Source organism: Aquarana catesbeiana, linkage group LG02, assembly GCF_042186555.1.
Source record: "Aquarana catesbeiana isolate 2022-GZ linkage group LG02, ASM4218655v1, whole genome shotgun sequence".
NCBI classification, from domain to species: domain Eukaryota; kingdom Metazoa; phylum Chordata; class Amphibia; order Anura; family Ranidae; genus Aquarana; species Aquarana catesbeiana.
In genome coordinates, this window is record NC_133325.1 from 552272501 (window position 1) to 552289619 (window position 17119).

At 44.8% G+C, this 17119-nt stretch overlaps 1 protein-coding gene across 1 annotated transcript in view; it reads left to right on the forward strand.

Moving 5' to 3' along the window:
* The first annotated feature begins 744 nt into the window (after positions 1–744).
* The window catches only part of LOC141130008 (acidic mammalian chitinase-like), a 38665-nt gene continuing 22290 nt past the window's right edge, over positions 745–17119 (forward strand). Inside the window, exons 1-3 of the mRNA XM_073618001.1 lie at positions 745–830; positions 2411–2434; positions 4669–4870. Of these exons, the coding sequence (XP_073474102.1) occupies positions 806–830; positions 2411–2434; positions 4669–4870 (251 nt within the window). The 5' untranslated portion in view covers positions 745–805. The remainder of the gene's footprint in view (positions 831–2410; positions 2435–4668; positions 4871–17119) is intronic.

The following is a 17119-nucleotide window of genomic DNA, read 5'->3' on the forward strand; positions in this document are numbered from 1 at the left end:
GATTGTTACTTTACTTTGTGTTACTTTAGTGTTACTTTGTAAGTAAAAAAAGTTTTCTAAAAATATAAAATAAAAAAAAGAGGAGCACGCTTTAAACCAATAAAGAGGTTCACGTTGTTAAAGACATTACCACTTTTTTGACCTGTGGGTACAGATTCATGTACTTATCACATTATATTGTGGAGTATGTAGCTTCAATTTCCTAAAATCTTTTGACTGATACAATATCCTGTTTAAAGCAATTTTTTTTTCATATAAAGTGTGTGAACAGTCAGGCATGTATTTTGGTTTGGTAAATACTGTACATGACACATGCAAAATGTATAACTGATAAATACTATGCTAGAAAATGACTAACATGGATCATATATTGTATGAGTTAATTCTATGACCTAATATGGCATCAATCATGCATTTTAATGGCTGTGGCTCCATTTTACAATCTGAATCAAATAAAGGCTAGACACATACCTGGCAATGTTCTATCCCCATTTGGCACACAGTTTTATAAGTAACAATATCCTTGGTATATTTAACTTCAGCCAAGGTCAACTGGCAATACTTAAGCGTGTGCAAGAAGGGAGAAGAAGCCATTCTGAAACCAGCAAGAGGGCTCTGACTTGTCATTTAGGCTGTTTACAACTCTATATAGGGATGATAAATATATATTTGTACTTTAATTATTAGATATGTGAAATTTGGACTCTGTCATATCTGCATTAGCACCTGCACTGTTCCCACACTGATATGGGCTCCTCCCTATTATAAGTAGGTGTCTTCAGTCAGTGCGTTGACAGACGGCAACATGCAGAAGATACTGGTGTGGGCAGGTGGGTTGCATGAACAGTTGGGATGCTTGAACATTACGCAAACAGTCATGTGTCAGGCATATATTTTGGTTTGGTAAATACATGACACATGCAAAATGTATGAATGATAATCCTGTAATTTCTATAACTTAATGTGACAGTAATCATGTATTTTAATGGCTGCAGCACCATATTATAATATAATTACAAATAAAAGCTAGAATCTAAATTAGCTAGAAGGCAGTGTTTTATCCCAAACTGGTGTAAATATTTATGAGTAGCTCTACAAAAAAAGTTATTTAAGCAAAATTAGCTGCTGTGAGCTACAAAATATTGATAATGTGGAGAGGGGTTCTTGAACCCTAAAAAAAGTAGCCAGATGCAGAATCCCCCTCTCTTCCTTTAAGTGGAACTCCAGGACTCTTTTTTATTTTTTTTGGGCAATTTACCTTGGTCAAGTATTCATATCCATGGGGCAGCTGCTAATGCTGAAGATCACTGCAGTAGTCCACACTACATAAAGTGATAACTACGATCTTGGGGTGCTACTTCAACGACTTGCACACTGAACACAGGGGTTTCTGTTTTGGCATTCAGAGAAGCCTTGTATTTTTTCCATGAATACAAGACATTTTCTGATTTGATGAGATGTAGAGGAAAGGTGGATGACATCACAACTCAGATCAACAACATTTACCAACAACTTTATAGTGTGGGGTCCTACTTTAATAATCTTTTCAAAGAGGCAGCATGTCGAGTATTTGTCAGATAGGAGAACATGGACAATATAGAAAAATAATTAAATCAGAAAAGGTAGTTCCCACTCTCATTATTAATTAAATGTAGAATAAATTACAGTTTAACTTTTTAAATTTTTGGTAGGGTAGGATTAGAAACTCTTTGGGGGGTTTTATTGCTGCCTGTGTTTTCAGTGAGGAGATTCCCTCTGACTTCACAGAAAAAGAAAGTCTCCACATAATGGGGGGTGAATTCACACTTTTGACAGTTGTCACTAAAGTAGGTGTCTCCCATTTTGGTGGCTAATGTAACCTTTTAGATTTTCCTTAAAGTGATATTAAAGGCTTTTTTTGTGAAAATAAAAAAAAAAGGTTATACTTACCTTCTCTGTGCAATTATATTGCACAGGAAGACCCCTCACCTTTTCTTTGGGAGTCATCTGCCGGTGCAGTCCATTCCTCCCTCCTCTGGGTACCTCCTCAGCAAGCCGGGTCCATAGACACACACACAGCGCCAGTAAGCCACGCCCCCCACTCCTTCCTCATAGGAGTTTGACTGACAGCAGCGGGAGCCTGTGCCTCCCACTGCTGTAAGTGTCTCTTGTGACACCAGGAAGTGAAAGAAGCAGTGCTGTAGCCAGGACAGCACTGGAGCAGTGACAGGAGTCAGGTAAGTGTTAAGGGACAGGGGTGCTAGAAAAGTTAGTTGGGTGTATTTAGCTTAATTCAGAGAAAAATTTAAGGTAAAAAAATAGACTTTAGAACCACAAACAGTCTTGTGATTTCACTGTTAGGATTATTGTTATTATTGGATGATGTTGTTCATGACTGAGATTTTTGATTGTTCTTTTTTATTTTTAAAAGGTTTGCTGGCTCTTCTGCAGCTAGGTAAGAAACAAACTAGTTGTACACAATCATAATGATTGCACACAAAAACAATTTGCCATTTATTGATGAAACGAGAAGCAAATAATCTCCATTGTTCACCTTCCATTGTATTCAATACATATTTCTTACATGTAGCCTGCAATCATTCTGACAATCAAATCAGTTCATTCTTTATTTAGTATCAGATGTTTCTATGTTCTCACTTTATCCCGAGTCTCTTTTTAAGTTTTTAAGCCGCTTGTATGTTCAAGAATTTAAAGCTTCTGTCAGGGCAAAATTTTCCCATGTTTAACCTTTAGGCATAATGCAAGTACAAAATGATAACTGTTGATGCGCCAGAAATATAGTATGCTCCTACCTTCCTCTTTGACATGACGACACAACTCTGAAGCATGTGGTGTCAGCCCTGCCTAGCTATACCTGTCCTTATCCCCTTCCCCCTCATCTCCCTTACCCCTACTTGTGCACAGGCAGAGAGCTCAAAAGATTTATAGCAAATCAACAGGTATTTATTTGCGCTGATGCAACAGATATAACCAAATACTTTTGATGGTATGCAAACATATCATGTGGCGCAAAAAATAAAAAATTCTTCTTAGGGTTTACATACCTCTTCCTCACAACTCTGGCCCGTTGGTTGTGGGGGTGTGGGGGTGACGTATTGGACTCTGGAAGCCCCCTTTAATAAAGGGGCGCCCAGATTCCACCCCCCCATATGAATGAATATGCCTACATATTCACCCAAAAAATGTCAAAAATAAATGAAAACACCACAGTTTTTGACAAGTCCTTTATTAAAAAATAAATGACATGATCCCCGATGTAAATCCAGCATCAATCACGATGAATGCTGACCCACGCAAAAAAAAAAACACCACCACACACCAAACAGGACCAGTCTTGTCAAGGGACACTCGCCGAATGACAGCCACTTGCCGGTAAGTAAGCATGGGGAGTGAGATGACCCGGTGACATCATGCCCCCCCAAGATATCATGGATGGAGGTCTCTGAGTGACATCACAGGGGCATGGTCCCCTGGTGTTAGTGTTTTTATTTAATTTTGAAATTTTTGTTTGGTGAATGAGTAGGGGTACTATCTATCCCCTACTCATTCACATGGGGGGGTCTGGGGACCCCCTTTGTTAAAGGGGGCTTCCAGATTGTGATAAGTCACCCCCCCCCGCACCCCCACAACCACCAGGCCAGGGTTGCAGGATTGTGGGGAAGGAGTCCTTGTCTCATCAACATGGGGGGGAGCCCCCCTCCCTCAAAGCATGAGGGCATGGGGTCTAGTATGGTTCAGCGCGGGGGGGCTCTGATTGTCAAGCACCTTCATAAAATGGGGTAAGAATGGGCACGCAGTAATAGAAGTGCTGTGCAGCCGTAAACACTGGATGCTCAAAGTTTCATTTAAGTTAATTAAACCTCACTTCACACTTTATTAAAGTAGATCTAAACCCAATCACTAAAATCTCATATACTTTTTAAATTGTTAAAGAAGAATTCCATGTATGGCATTTTTATCTTAATGCAGTGCCCCCATAGCAAGCTGCTTACTGTGGGGGCACTCAACAGGAGGGAGGGGCCAAGAGCCTCGAAGAAGGCCCAGAGAAGAGAAGGATCTGGGCTGCTCTGTGTAAAACCACTGCACAGAGCAGGTAAGTATGACATGTTTGTTATCTTTAAACAGAAAAAAAGGAGATTTTAGTATCACTTTAACTATGTATATACCATACCTGTGGGATCCTTCTAGAAGCTGGAAATCCCTGTAGTAGGCACCACTACTATAGTGATCTCCACTACCTTCCGGGTCCCGTGCTGCGTGGCTGCCGTATTCGTTATGAACAAAGAAGGTTGGCTGCTCAGCTTGGGTATCATTCAAAAAATGCTTTACATTTTCTCAGTGAATGCAAAGCATTCTCTGATTGGGCGAAGAGGGGAGCATGAAATCTGCCTCTCCACCTCGTTCAATGAGGGAGCACTGAGAAAATTTGAAAAGGGCCTGTGACAAGCAATCAATCTTGTGTTCAGTAAGTAGCAGGGCAGCTGCTTGACATTGGACCTATAAGCTAGTTGGGATCACTGGAGTAGCGGTGCCTACTATAGTGAATTCTAGCTTCCAGGGGAATCCCACAGGTATGATACTGTGTATGCGTTGGTCTAAGCTATCAATATCTTTGGTAAACAAAAACTTTGAGCATCATTTTTATTTTTCTAATGTTCTTTATCCCAGGCTCTGCCTACAAGGTGGTCTGCTACTTTACCAACTGGTCCCAGTACCGCCCGTCTCCCACTGCTTATTTTCCAAACAATGTGGACCCAAATCTCTGCACACATATCATATATGCATTTGCCTCCATGGAAAATCACAAAATCGTTCCTTATGAAGTCAACGATGAGGAGCTATACCAGCAAGTCATTGCACTTAAAAAACAGTAAGTACCATTCAAACTTAGCTCAGAAATTCTTAAAAGGGACTTTCTTGTTAAAAAGAAAACACTTTTCCTGACACAGCATGACAGCTTATATGTATGGGCAGGCTCAGCCTCCTGCCCTATATCAGGACCGGTTATACTATATAAGTAAGTCTCCTACCTGCATGCAGCGTTTTCTCTTTTTTCCTCACTGCTACAGCCAGCTATGCTACTGCTGAACGCAGGATTTTTATTTTTCCCTCACCTTGCCGGACACTTCTGGCCAAGCCGCATAGGTTCAAGCCTCTCCTGTCGAAGTTCCCCCCGGTATGGGCAGATACGAACGCTTATACAGGGGGAGACTTCCCCCCTCAGGATCCAGGAAAGAGGGGGTGCAGGCATCTGGTCTAGGAGAGCCATCTGAAAACATCAGCAAACAAACGTGTAAGGGCTGCCCATTCTCAAAATGGTGGCAGCACTACTTCCGAGACAGGAACAACCTTACATAGCACCAGCAGCCTCCCCGGGTGGAGCAAGATGGTGGAAACGCCATTTCCAGTGGGCAGAACAGCATAGCAAGTCTCAAGAAACGACTTCCGCATGGAGCAAGATGGCAACCGAGGCACTTCCGGTCGTGAAAAGGACGCGATTGGAGGCTCAGAAAGCCGCAGGAGGAGACCCACCCACTCCCAGCAGTTAAATTACAGAGGAAGAGGAAGTGCAGTGCGCAGCAAATGAAAGCACAAGTGCACCAGCGTGAACCTGTCGGGCGCTACAGGAATCGAGCCTGGGAGACAGGTAGGAGACATACAAAGTCAAAGATTTTCAGTATCAATGTTGTGACATATGACTGAGACAGCACTATCTGTACATTTTAGATGCAAGATAAGCTCTCCTAGAGACCAGCCATGTATTCTAAGGTGAGGGCAGGTAGGTATATGTGTCTATATGACATCCTAAAAAGGAGTGCATAAACTGACAGGCTGTAATCTGTTTCAGCCCTCATCAGCTGCAACACACCTCCAAGAGCAAGGAGATGCAACAGCACCATTGCTCAAGCTCTGAGAGGTCGGCTACACACTCTAAAGCCCTCCAACAGAGCCGGCACAGGATAGAATACACACAGCAGGAAGAGGAACCCAGAGATAATCTCTGTATGGGATGTGGGCAAAGGGCCCTTACAGGAAAAATGCTGTGTAAAACCTGCCTGCTAGAAGCAGCAATGGATAAAGAGGCCAAGAAGGCTAATATGGTCCGGATGATCAGACAGATGGTCAAGGAGTCACTACAGGACTTGACAGCCACGACTAGTCAACCTAGGGGGACTAGCGAGGGCCTAACCACGGCCCAAAGAATAAGAGAACCATCCCCAGGGTCTAGTTCTGGAGAGGAATCCCAGCAAGAAGACAGCAGTGTAGGGTTCAGATATTCCTCAGTACAACCTCTAGTGAAGGCGGTTAGAGAGGCACTCAAGTGGGAGGAAGAAGTGGTACAGCTTACTAAAGCAAGAAAGTATTATCCCCAATTAAAGAAAACAATACTCTCATTTCCTCTTATAGAAGAGGTGAAAGATGTCATTCAAGAAGAGTGGGAAAAAGTAGACAGAAAGTTGTCACCATTCAACAGATTTAACAGAATGTACCCATTCAAGACAGAAGATATGCACTCGTTAAAGACACCACTTCTTGTGGATGCGGCAGTCATGAGGCTTGCCTGCCACATAACCCTCCCCATGGACGATGCAGTATCCTTTAGAGAACCTCTAGATAGGAGGATGGATGCAGACATGAAAACAGCCTACACAGCAGCAGGCAACGCATGTAGACGAGTGTTGCCACTTACATCTCTGGCCAAAGCCATTAGCTCGTAGGCAGAAAGGATAGAGGCAGATCTGCAGTCAGGTGCAGACATAGCAACACCCCTCAAGCTACTAAGCAACATCAAACATTCGGGAGACTTTGTGGGTGAAGCAGCGATTGATTCTTTACGCTGCTCAGTAAGGGCCATAATGGCGAGGAGAGCGCTATGGCTCAAGCCATGGACAGTGGATATCTCATCAAAAATTAATTGGTGTCATATCCCATTCGACGGAACTGCCCTGTTTGAGAATAAAATGGAAACAGCAATTTCAAAAGTAACTGGAAGCAAATCAAGTATGCTCCCACAGGATGTGAAGCCAAAGCAGAGACGATTCATGGGAAGAAAGCAGTATCCAAATAAAGAAAGAGACTTTAGGCCTTTTAGGCTTCTCAAAAAATATAGAAAAAGTGGGAAAACACCCCAAACAACGATGGCTCGGATGCCAAAGACAGGGACGGCTTCTGCAAAACAGAAACCCTTTTGAAAATGTCTCCGTCCAGATAGGGGCAGTGGGTGCCAGGCTACGCAGATACACCCATGTCTGGACGGAGCAAGTCAAGGAACCCTGGGTCACAGACGTGGTCCAGTCAGGACATTGTTGGAAATTTCTATCCCTTCCCATAATCCCCCATTTTTCTCCCACATGGTTACTACATGACCAGCAAAACGTGCGGGTGATATTCAAATACATACAAACGCTGCTACAGAAGGGCGCGATAGAACCAGTACCAATACAAGAGCAAATGCATTCACCACTTTTATTCATTCAGAAAAAACAGGCGACTTAACACCATCCCAGATCTAAGAGACCTGAACAAGACAATATCAGTTCAGAGCTTCAGAATGGAATCCTTGCAATCAGTGACACAGGCCCTCACAAAGGGCGATTGGATGTTGTCTCTCGACCTGAAGAATGCATACTTGCACGTTCCGGTGCATTCGCATTTTTACAAATATCTGTGCTTTGCAGTGTCAAATCAGCATTTCCAGTTTGTGTGATTACCATTTGGCCTGTCAACCTCGCCCAGAACTTTCTCCAAGTAATAGCCAGTTTACGCAGACAAGGCCTACAAGCCTTTCATTATTTAGACGACAGCCTGCTGGTAGCAAGAAGTCTGCAGGTCTTGTTAGATTATCGACAAATACTAATAAACACGTTACAAGAGTTTGGCTGGCTCATCAATTGGGGAAAAAGCCAGTTGGAACCTACACAGAGGCTACTGTTTTTGGGTGCGACCCTCGAAACCCACAGAAACACAATAGAACTCTCGAAGGAGAAGATGGCAACATTGGTTTTCAATGTGATAGAGCTGAGCCCTCTGTGCACTAAAAGCATTTCACACACAGATTCAAGGGACAAACGTACTCATCCAGATGGACAACAGGGCGGCAGTGACTTATGTGAGGAGACAAGGCGGGACGCAAATTCGGTCGCTACTGACCAAAGTAACACCGATTATGGATTGGGCGCAACAAAACCTAACCCACCTTTCAGCGGTCTACAGCCCAGCCCCACAGAACTTTGTCGCGGACACCCTGAGCAGGAAATCCCTAGACCCCAACGAGTGGTCCCTGAACCAGTCGGTCTTCCACTGGATATGCAGACAGTGGGGATACCCAGACCTGAATCTAATGGCAACCGCAGTCAATACGAAGTGCAGGCGTTTTCTGTCCAGAGCAAGGTTCCAGGAAGCGGAAGTAGCAGATGCTCTCAACGCAAGATGGGAGTGCAGACTAGCATATGTCTTTCCTCCAATTGCACTAATCTTCAGGCTACTCGACAGGATAAGAACACACTCAGGAGTGGTAATAGCAATAATCCCAATATGGTCACGCAGACCGTGGTTCCCATTACTGCAGTCTTTGGTGGTGGAACCACCAATGCCCCTTCCGAACATACCGAACCTACTACAGCAGGGTCAGGTGGTACATGCAGACCCAGGAGTTCTACACTTAGCAGTCTGGAGGCTGAGGGGAGAAGGTTAAAAGAAGCAGGGTATTCAGCAGCAGTGGTAAAAACACTGTTAAAAGCAAGAGCGCCCACCACTAACCAGACCTACTCGAGGATCTGGGAAAAGTTCAAATCCTTTGCAGAAACCCAGGAGTTTGATCCCCGGAACCGCAAGTACTGAACTTCCTTCAAATGTGTCTAGATAAAGGATTCAGTGTTAACACACTGAGGGTACAAATTTCAGCCCTGACAGCGTTAACAGGAGTTAAGTGGGCCTCACTGTGTCTAATCCGTCAGTTCTTAAAGGCATGTGCGAGAATTCGTCCCGCAGAACGATATGTTCCACCATGGGATCTCCAAATAGCATTGGATTTACTATCACAAGCCCCCTTCGGGGGAGGGCAGACTACATCATTATGGAACGTCTCCTCAAAAGCAGTATTTCTCACGGCAATAACCTCAGGAAGGAGGGTGTCAGACATAAAAGCCTTAGGCTACAAACCACCATACTGCTGCCACCTGGCAGACGGAGTAGTATTACAAACCCTTCCACATTACAGGCCTAAAATCAATACCCCATTCCATCAAAATCAGGAAATAGTACTCCCAATATTACTGACGGAAGCATCAGAAGCACCGCACAGTCTGGATGTCGGGTCCATCTTAAAAATCTACATAGAGATGACAGCATCCTTTAGAAAAACAGAAAATCTGTTTGTCATTCCAGAAGGCAGTAGAAAAGGGCTGGCACCGTCCAGTCCACAAGGACACTGGCATCGTGGCTAGTTAAGGTCATACGGAGAGCTTATACTGCAAAGAATATGGAACCTCCAGCGGGGCTTAGGGCTCACTCCACCCAGGGGATGGTGGCATCATGGGCGGATTTCCTAAACTAATCTGTAGAGCCGCAACATGGGCGACCTTCAATATGTTCTTGAGCCACTATAAAGTGGACCCCGCTGCCTTAACGACAGTGCAGTTTGGCCATTTGGTTTTGGAGGGAACGATATAAGCAAAATTATATATATATGCATATATAAGCAGATAAAAAAAAAAAAAATATATATATATATATATATATATATATATATATATATATATATATATATATATATTGTTTTATATATATATATATATATATATATAAATAATACAGCATTACCCATCCGTCTTGTCTGGTGATTTGGTACATCCCATATGTATATGCTGTCATGCTGTGTCAGGAAAGCATGACAGCATATAGGTCCCTCCCGAAAAGGCTTTGCCATGATACTAAGTTACGAGAATGCTGCATGCAGGGAGGAGACTTACTTATATAGTATAACCGGTCCTGAGTGATATAGGGAAAGGGGCGGAGCCTACCCATACATGTGTAGCAATTACCCCCGAAGGAGCTGCTGATATTGATCGGACCTGTTCTCTGATCTTTTACACTCCTTCTAGATCTGTTTCAATCCCCTGGACACAGCTGTAGTGCAGTGTTGTAAAGATGCTAATACAAATTATAGTTCAATATATATATATTACAATTATATATATCTTTACCTGGGTGTTTGGTGCTCCACCTACAGGAGAAAAACAACACTGCACACAAGAACTTGTGGTTAACCAGAATAACTTCTTTTACTGAAGTGATATTAAAAGTAATTACAGCAACTATGCGGTCACACAAACGTAGTGTGAAAGCACAGTGGATATTCACAACAATCTTGTACACAAATATATGCTTATATATAAAATTTTCTTGAATAAATCCCCTGTTAGTGTGTCTCCAGGTGGGACCAGTGTTCAAAGTGAAATTGTCTTAACCCTGGACACCTTCCCACCTCCAGCACACTGTAGCAGGCGCAAAGACACAGGAATATAACTGCCCCACAATGCAAACACTAGGGAGCTCCCCCTACTTTGACAGTACAGTCACTCTCTTTTATGACTAAATGTGGAGCCCCGCAATGAAAGAAATAGTCCCGTCGTCTTCAATCTTCTGCTAGCTAAGAAAACAATACTTGTAATCCACAGGGTTTCCCTTTGGCCAAATGCTCAGTGCAAGGTTGTGCACAAAAGTAATTAGAATCAGGCAAATGAATTGGATACTCTTACTTGAAAGGAACAAACATCCAGCATCAATTCCTGTATGTTGAAATCTGATTGTAAATCTGTGCAAATGTGATTTTCCCAATTGAATTGTTCAGTGGGACTATCAGTCCCAGCAACACTCTGTAATAACTCTGAATGTGTGTAGTGTGGAACAAACTTCTGGGCGTTAGCCCTCTCACTGCACGGGATCCAGTCAGATGGGTGTCTCCACTCCGCAAGTTCTCAGTCTGTATGGAGTTGCAATCTTGCTGTTGCACTGTTCCGCTTATCGATGACCGGGAGTCCTCGGTTACCTCCCTCACGGAACTCCAGAACGATCACTTCTGCTGCTCCAGCACACTGTGATCAATGGCAGGATTACTGGCTGCTGTTCCACTTCTTCACAGGATAGGCCACAACCCTGTGGGACACACACACCCACAGAGTCCTGCTGCCAGCCACGCGTCCCAGGAACAAGAGAACTAAGATGGCTGCCCCCAGCCTTTTTATAGTCTCCCCACAATGCAGTTCTTCACCCTGAGATTTGTGGGTAGGTCAAGTTAATGTCCAGATGTACACAAACAAAACACTTCCATGTCAAACTTCTGAATAATAAAGGACATATAATTGTGCTGTAATTATATATTTTGACTGCTAGGTGGTGCATATACCAACTTATTAACCTTACAGCATTGCAAACATTTAAAAACAAATATTGTGAGCGCTATATACTCCCCCTGCTTTGAGTCTTTGGTCCCCAAAGATATGCAAGACCCTGCTTCTGTTACACATTTTGGCCTCTAAGCAAGCGCACAAAACCGACAGAGGAGCTTCCCACCAATTCTCAGGTGTTGGGAAGCTATTCTGTGTACCCACAACTGTCACCTCAATATCAGATACAGATGTGCCAAGGGGTGAAATGGGGCTCTCTCCTTCTAAATTGACAGAGGGAGAATTAAACTCTTTGACATTCCTTTTACTGGTAAATTCAGCTACTTCAGAACACTCGCCCAGTGTATGATATGTTAGTCTTTTCGGTGGGTGAATGTCCCTCTTTCCTCTTTGTTTTTTTGGTGGGTCCACTACTTCTGGGCAGACACTATTTTCTTCTATTACAGTCCTCTGTTTCTCAAAGTCAGTGGGAGACAAACATTCTTTAGAATGCTCAGACAAACTCTGGAGCTTCTGGCCTAAGGGCCTCACTATCCTCTCTGTTTGTCTGGAATGAAACACTCCTTTCAACATCTGATGTATCAGGTGACCATAACCAGCTGATGTCCATGTCTTCCTCCACATTATCCTCAGTTATCAAGGATCCAGGCTGGGACCAAGTTACAGGCCGACGTACCGTCGTGGATGTAGATGACAACTCCTCCTCTGGGATTATCCTGACTGCTTCAGTGAGGGGTAAGAGGTGATTCCGATGCCAAGTCTTAACTGGTCCAGCACTTCCTTCCGCTTTAATTTCAAATACTGGGAGCCTGGAAGTTGTCTACATACAACGTATGGCTGCGACCTCCAGCAATTAGCCAGCTTGTATTTCCCTGGAATACCTAGGTTTCTTAATAAGACTCGGTCACCAGGTTGCAGATCTTGAATCCTTCCTTTGAGGTCAAAGTTCCTCTTATTTCTACTCCCTCTGCTTTTGGACATAGCCCGAGCCTTCTCATAAGCAATCTTCAGACTCCTGCGCAACCTATTGGCGTACCCTCGATGAGAGGTCTCTGAAGTGTGGTCCAGAGAAGTTCCTAAAGCCAAGTCAACTGGTAGCCTTGCCTCTCGTCCAATCATCAACCGATAGGGTGAATATCCTGTGACATCACTCTTAGTGCTATTATACGCATGTACCAGGGCAGTAATGTGCTTGCTCCAATTGGGTTTTTGTTCAGCGGTTAGAGTCCCCAGCATATTGAGAAGGGTTCTGTTAAACCTCTCCAGCTGAGGATCTCCTTGTGGGTGAAAAAGGGGTAGTTCTAGACTTCTGAATTCCCAATAGATCCAACAACCTCCTGATGAGCGTACTCTCAAAGTCTCTGCCCTGATCTGAGTGGATCCTCTGTGGTAAGCCATAATGGATAAAGAATTTTTCCACTAGTGTCTCCGCCACTGTGACTGCCTTTTGATCCTTAGTGGAGAAGCCCTAAGCATACCTGGTAAAATGGTCAGTGACTACCAAGATATTTCCTTGTCCACTCAAGTCGGATTCTAGACACAGGAAATCTATACAGACTAAATCCATTGGACCCTGGCTTGACAGATGACCCATTGGAGCAGCTTGCTGAGGCAAAGTCTTTCTCTGTATACACCTATGGCAGGAGTGACAGTAACTCTCCACTTCTGTCCTCATGTAAGGCCAATAGAATCTGTCTCTTATTAGTTGAAGAGTTCTTTCTGATCCCAGATGGCCATGATGATCATGCAGAGCAATTAGCACTTTCTCCCTATGTTTCTCTGGCAGAAACAGTTGCCATTTCTCCTCAAGATATTCAGAGGGGCCCCTTCGGTAGACCACCCCTTGTTATAATTGCAACCGACTCCACTCCTTATGCAGTAAATGACCTTCCCTTCGAGTGCTCTTGAGAAGTAGGTCAGGGCACTGACTCTCCAAAGCCTCCAGTACCAATCTGCAGAGTGGATCTTCCTGTTGGTCTCTCCGAAGGTCTTTCCTCGATAACTTAGGTAAACCTTCCTCTGCAATCTGAGAGACATTACAGTAACACATGGGTACCCCTGCTGTAGTCACTCCAACCTCTTCAGCTCTGCCTCCACCCTTCTCCTGCTGCTCCGCTCCTTCACAAAGGGCCCTTACCCCTTCTGGGGCAAGCTGAGTCCAATCTTCTTGAGGGCTCAGGTGACAGTGGGGTCTTCTGGACAGCGCATCTGCATCTCTATTACCCACCCCTGGTCTGTACTTTAGGCTGAAGGTAAATGCTGAAAGGGCAGCCAACCACCTGTGGCCTGTGGCATCCAACTTTGCAGTGGTAAGTAAATATGTGAGGGGGTTGTTGTCTGTTTTGACCACAAATTCCGCACCATACAAGTAGTCTCTTAGCTTGTCCACCACCTCCCACTTCAAGGCCAGAAATTCTAGTTTGTGAGTGGGGTAGTCCTTCTCAGCAGGGGCTAGACTTCTCCTCACATAAGCAATGGGCCTTAAGTGCCCATCATGCTCCTGGTAAAGCACCCCACCGAGCCCATCTCACCTGGCATCCACATGCAGTTCATAGGGCTTGGCAGGATCCGAATAAGCTAAAACCGGAGCAGTGGTAAGGCTCCACTTCAACTGTCTGAATGTCTCTTCGCATTGTGGAGTCCATTGATCCTGAATAGACTCCTTCTTCATCCTGGGCCCTTCTTTCCGCTTCCCAAGTTTATCTGAACCGACATCAGACTCTTCTTGGTTCTTCAATAGTTCCGTAAGGGGGGTGAGCTATTTTTGCAAACCCCTCCACAAATCTCCGATAGTAGGAGCAGAAACCCAAAAATGACCTGAGCTCGGTCACATTTGTGGGCCTGGGCCAAGAGGTAACGGCTTCTAATTTTTTAGGGTCGGTTGCCACTCCTTCTTTAGATACTATGTGTCCTAAATAGTTCACTGAGGGCTGATAGAACTGACACTTTTCCATTGAAAGCTTCAGGCCTTCATCATGTAGTCTCCTCAGGACTTTTTCCAGTCGCTCTTCGTGCTCCTCGAGTGTTCGGCCAAACACTTTGCTATCATCCAGATAAACTAGCACTTCAATCAAGTTCATGTCACCTACCGTCTTCTCCATTAACCGCTGAAAAGTGGCCGGGGCCCCAGACAGGCCTTGTGGCATCCGGTTGAATTCATAGAACCCCACGGGGGTGATGAAGGCAGTCTTTTCTCTATCTTCAGGACTCTTGGGGATCTGATAATAGCCACTCTTCAAGTCTAACACACTGAACCACTTCGCCCCCGAAAGGCTCTGTAAGGCATCTTCTATACGAGGGGTAGTGTATTGATCAGGAATGGTCCGACGGTTCAGTGTCCTATAGTCGATACACAGCCGTAACGACCCATTCTTTTTCCTCACTACCACTATCGGGGAAGCGTATGGACTCCTGGATTCCCTAATGATCCCAGTCCTTTTCAGCTCAGCCAGCTGCTCTAGAAGGTCCTCAAGATCTCCCAATGGGATTCTCCTGACCCTTTCTCAAAAAGGTTTGTCTTCCTCCAGTCCGATCCTGTGTGCCGTGCTCTTGGCATACCCCACATCAAACTCACTTCTTGAAAAAGCCTCTCTCCATCTCATGAGCTGGGCTTTGGCCCTCTCCAACCAAGCTGGGGGAAGAGAGGTGTTTATCGGATAGAAGTCTTCTAGGGGAATCTCCCCCTCTGGTTCTCTTTCAATATCAAATGGCGAGACCGGGGTCACTTGATTTGCCTTTCCAAGCAGCATCCTTGCTGGTATCTTCACAGGCAAAGCTGTCTTGTTTCGAACATTGACTGAGACCCTCCCTCTGCTTCTCTTGAGTGCCTTGGTTGATAACACTTTTGGGATTATTTCTAGACCGATATCTTCTTCTTGAGTGTCTGTCTCCAAGACAATAAAAGGACCAGGGTGTCTCCAGCTCAACTTGACAGAAGCTTTCAAACAAATCACTTCACCCGGTAGTAGCAGTTCTTCACCTCGGTCTAAACATCAAATCTTTCCCACTCCTTCAGCTGGGGCCTTCTGCTCGTGTGCTATATTCTTGTACACTTGGGTTAACATGGGGTGTACCTTCATGGTCGGGGTACTTTCCTTCCGCACAAGCGGTGTCAGGAGCCTTCTGACCAGATCAGTATTTGTTCCGATGATAAGGGAGCTTCTGTGAGCCCCTGGGGGGCGAGGACACACTACTGCCTTTCCAGCCACACTCGGGTCAAAGGTGAGTTTGATAGGGATATACCCTTCGTAAGGGAAGTTCTGGGTACCCAGGCCCCATATCTCCAATTCTTCTAATTTTTGCAGGGGCAAATATTTGAGATGCTTCTCATAAAAATCTTTGTATAATAAGGTCACCTGGGCTCCAGTATCCAGAAGTGCTTTGGCATAGATTCCTTCCACCTGGATTGGGATGATCGGGGAGGGTCCTACTAACTTGGGAGGGAATCCACAACGAGTGTTTGGCTTACTCTGCTTGTTAGTGCGTATCTTGATTCCTCGTTTCCATGGGCGTTTACCCAACTTCGTTCTCTCTCTTGTCCTTAGAACTTGGCTTGGCGTGTCTGGGTTTTGTTGGAGTTGGCGGCTGTTACAGGGCACCCAGTTGACTCCTTCACTGGGGCCCTTTGAAGTTTTCCGCTGGCTGTTGGCGTCTCACTGCTGCCCTTGGGCTTGGGCACACTCTCCTCTAGTGTCCAGCCCCTCCACAGTTGAAACAGAGCCCAGATTTCCTCTCAAGGGTAGAGTCTGACACATTTTCAGGTTTTCTAGCCCCTCCGCCAGGCGGAGTAAGGGATTTTTCGGTCAACAGAGCCATCATCTCCATTAACTGTGCCACCTGAGTCTTCAGGAGCTCGATCTGAGGATCATCATCCATTATACTAACCGTTCTGACTCCAACAGCTTGTTTCACCGCTTGAGTCTTTTCCTTCTTCCTTTCCAGGATAGCTTCTTCTTCCCGCACGATCCGAATCAGGTCGGGATATTTCAATATGCCTACATCTTGACGAGTTCTTAACTGGAGCGTGATGGGGTCCAAAGGCTGGGCACCCCTTAAAACTTGTTTGGCTCGAATTTCATCCACCTCACGAGGACCTAGCCCCTTCTTCAACAAGATCTGGTGAATGACCTTGTCCAACCGTCTCATATATTCTGACAGTTTCTCCCCTGCTTCTTGATAGGTGTGTTCCAGTTGGTAAATCAGGTCTGAGACTTTTTCAGTACATCCAAACATGTCTTGCAGGATATCTAGGTAGTCTTGGGCTACACAGTTCTGTTTGCTGAGTTTCATTGGATAGCTTCTGAAGCAGGCCCTTTCAAACTTTCAGTAATCCGCTGCTTTTTTTGCATTTCAGGGATGTCCCACTCATCCAAAGCTTGCGTGGTCTGCTCTAACCATTCTTTGAAGGCGTCCTCCTCTGGGGGTACAGGCCGTCGACCCGAGAAAATTCCCAGTTTTCGATGTCCAGTCCCTGAGCATGTTGGGTTTCCTTTTTGGCATTGAGACACAAAGTTCCCCAGAACTGTGAAAAGTTCTGATTCAATTGCAGCCGGAACTGACTGTGAGGGAACCTTAACTTTAGCTGATCTCATCTGTGGGAGGGTGGTAGGACTCTCCCCCTGTCCCTCTGGTTGTGTTAAATAAAATCTTGTCTTATCAGTCAGTTTAACACTTGTACCCTTGAACTTTTCTGGAACTCCCTTTCTCCATTC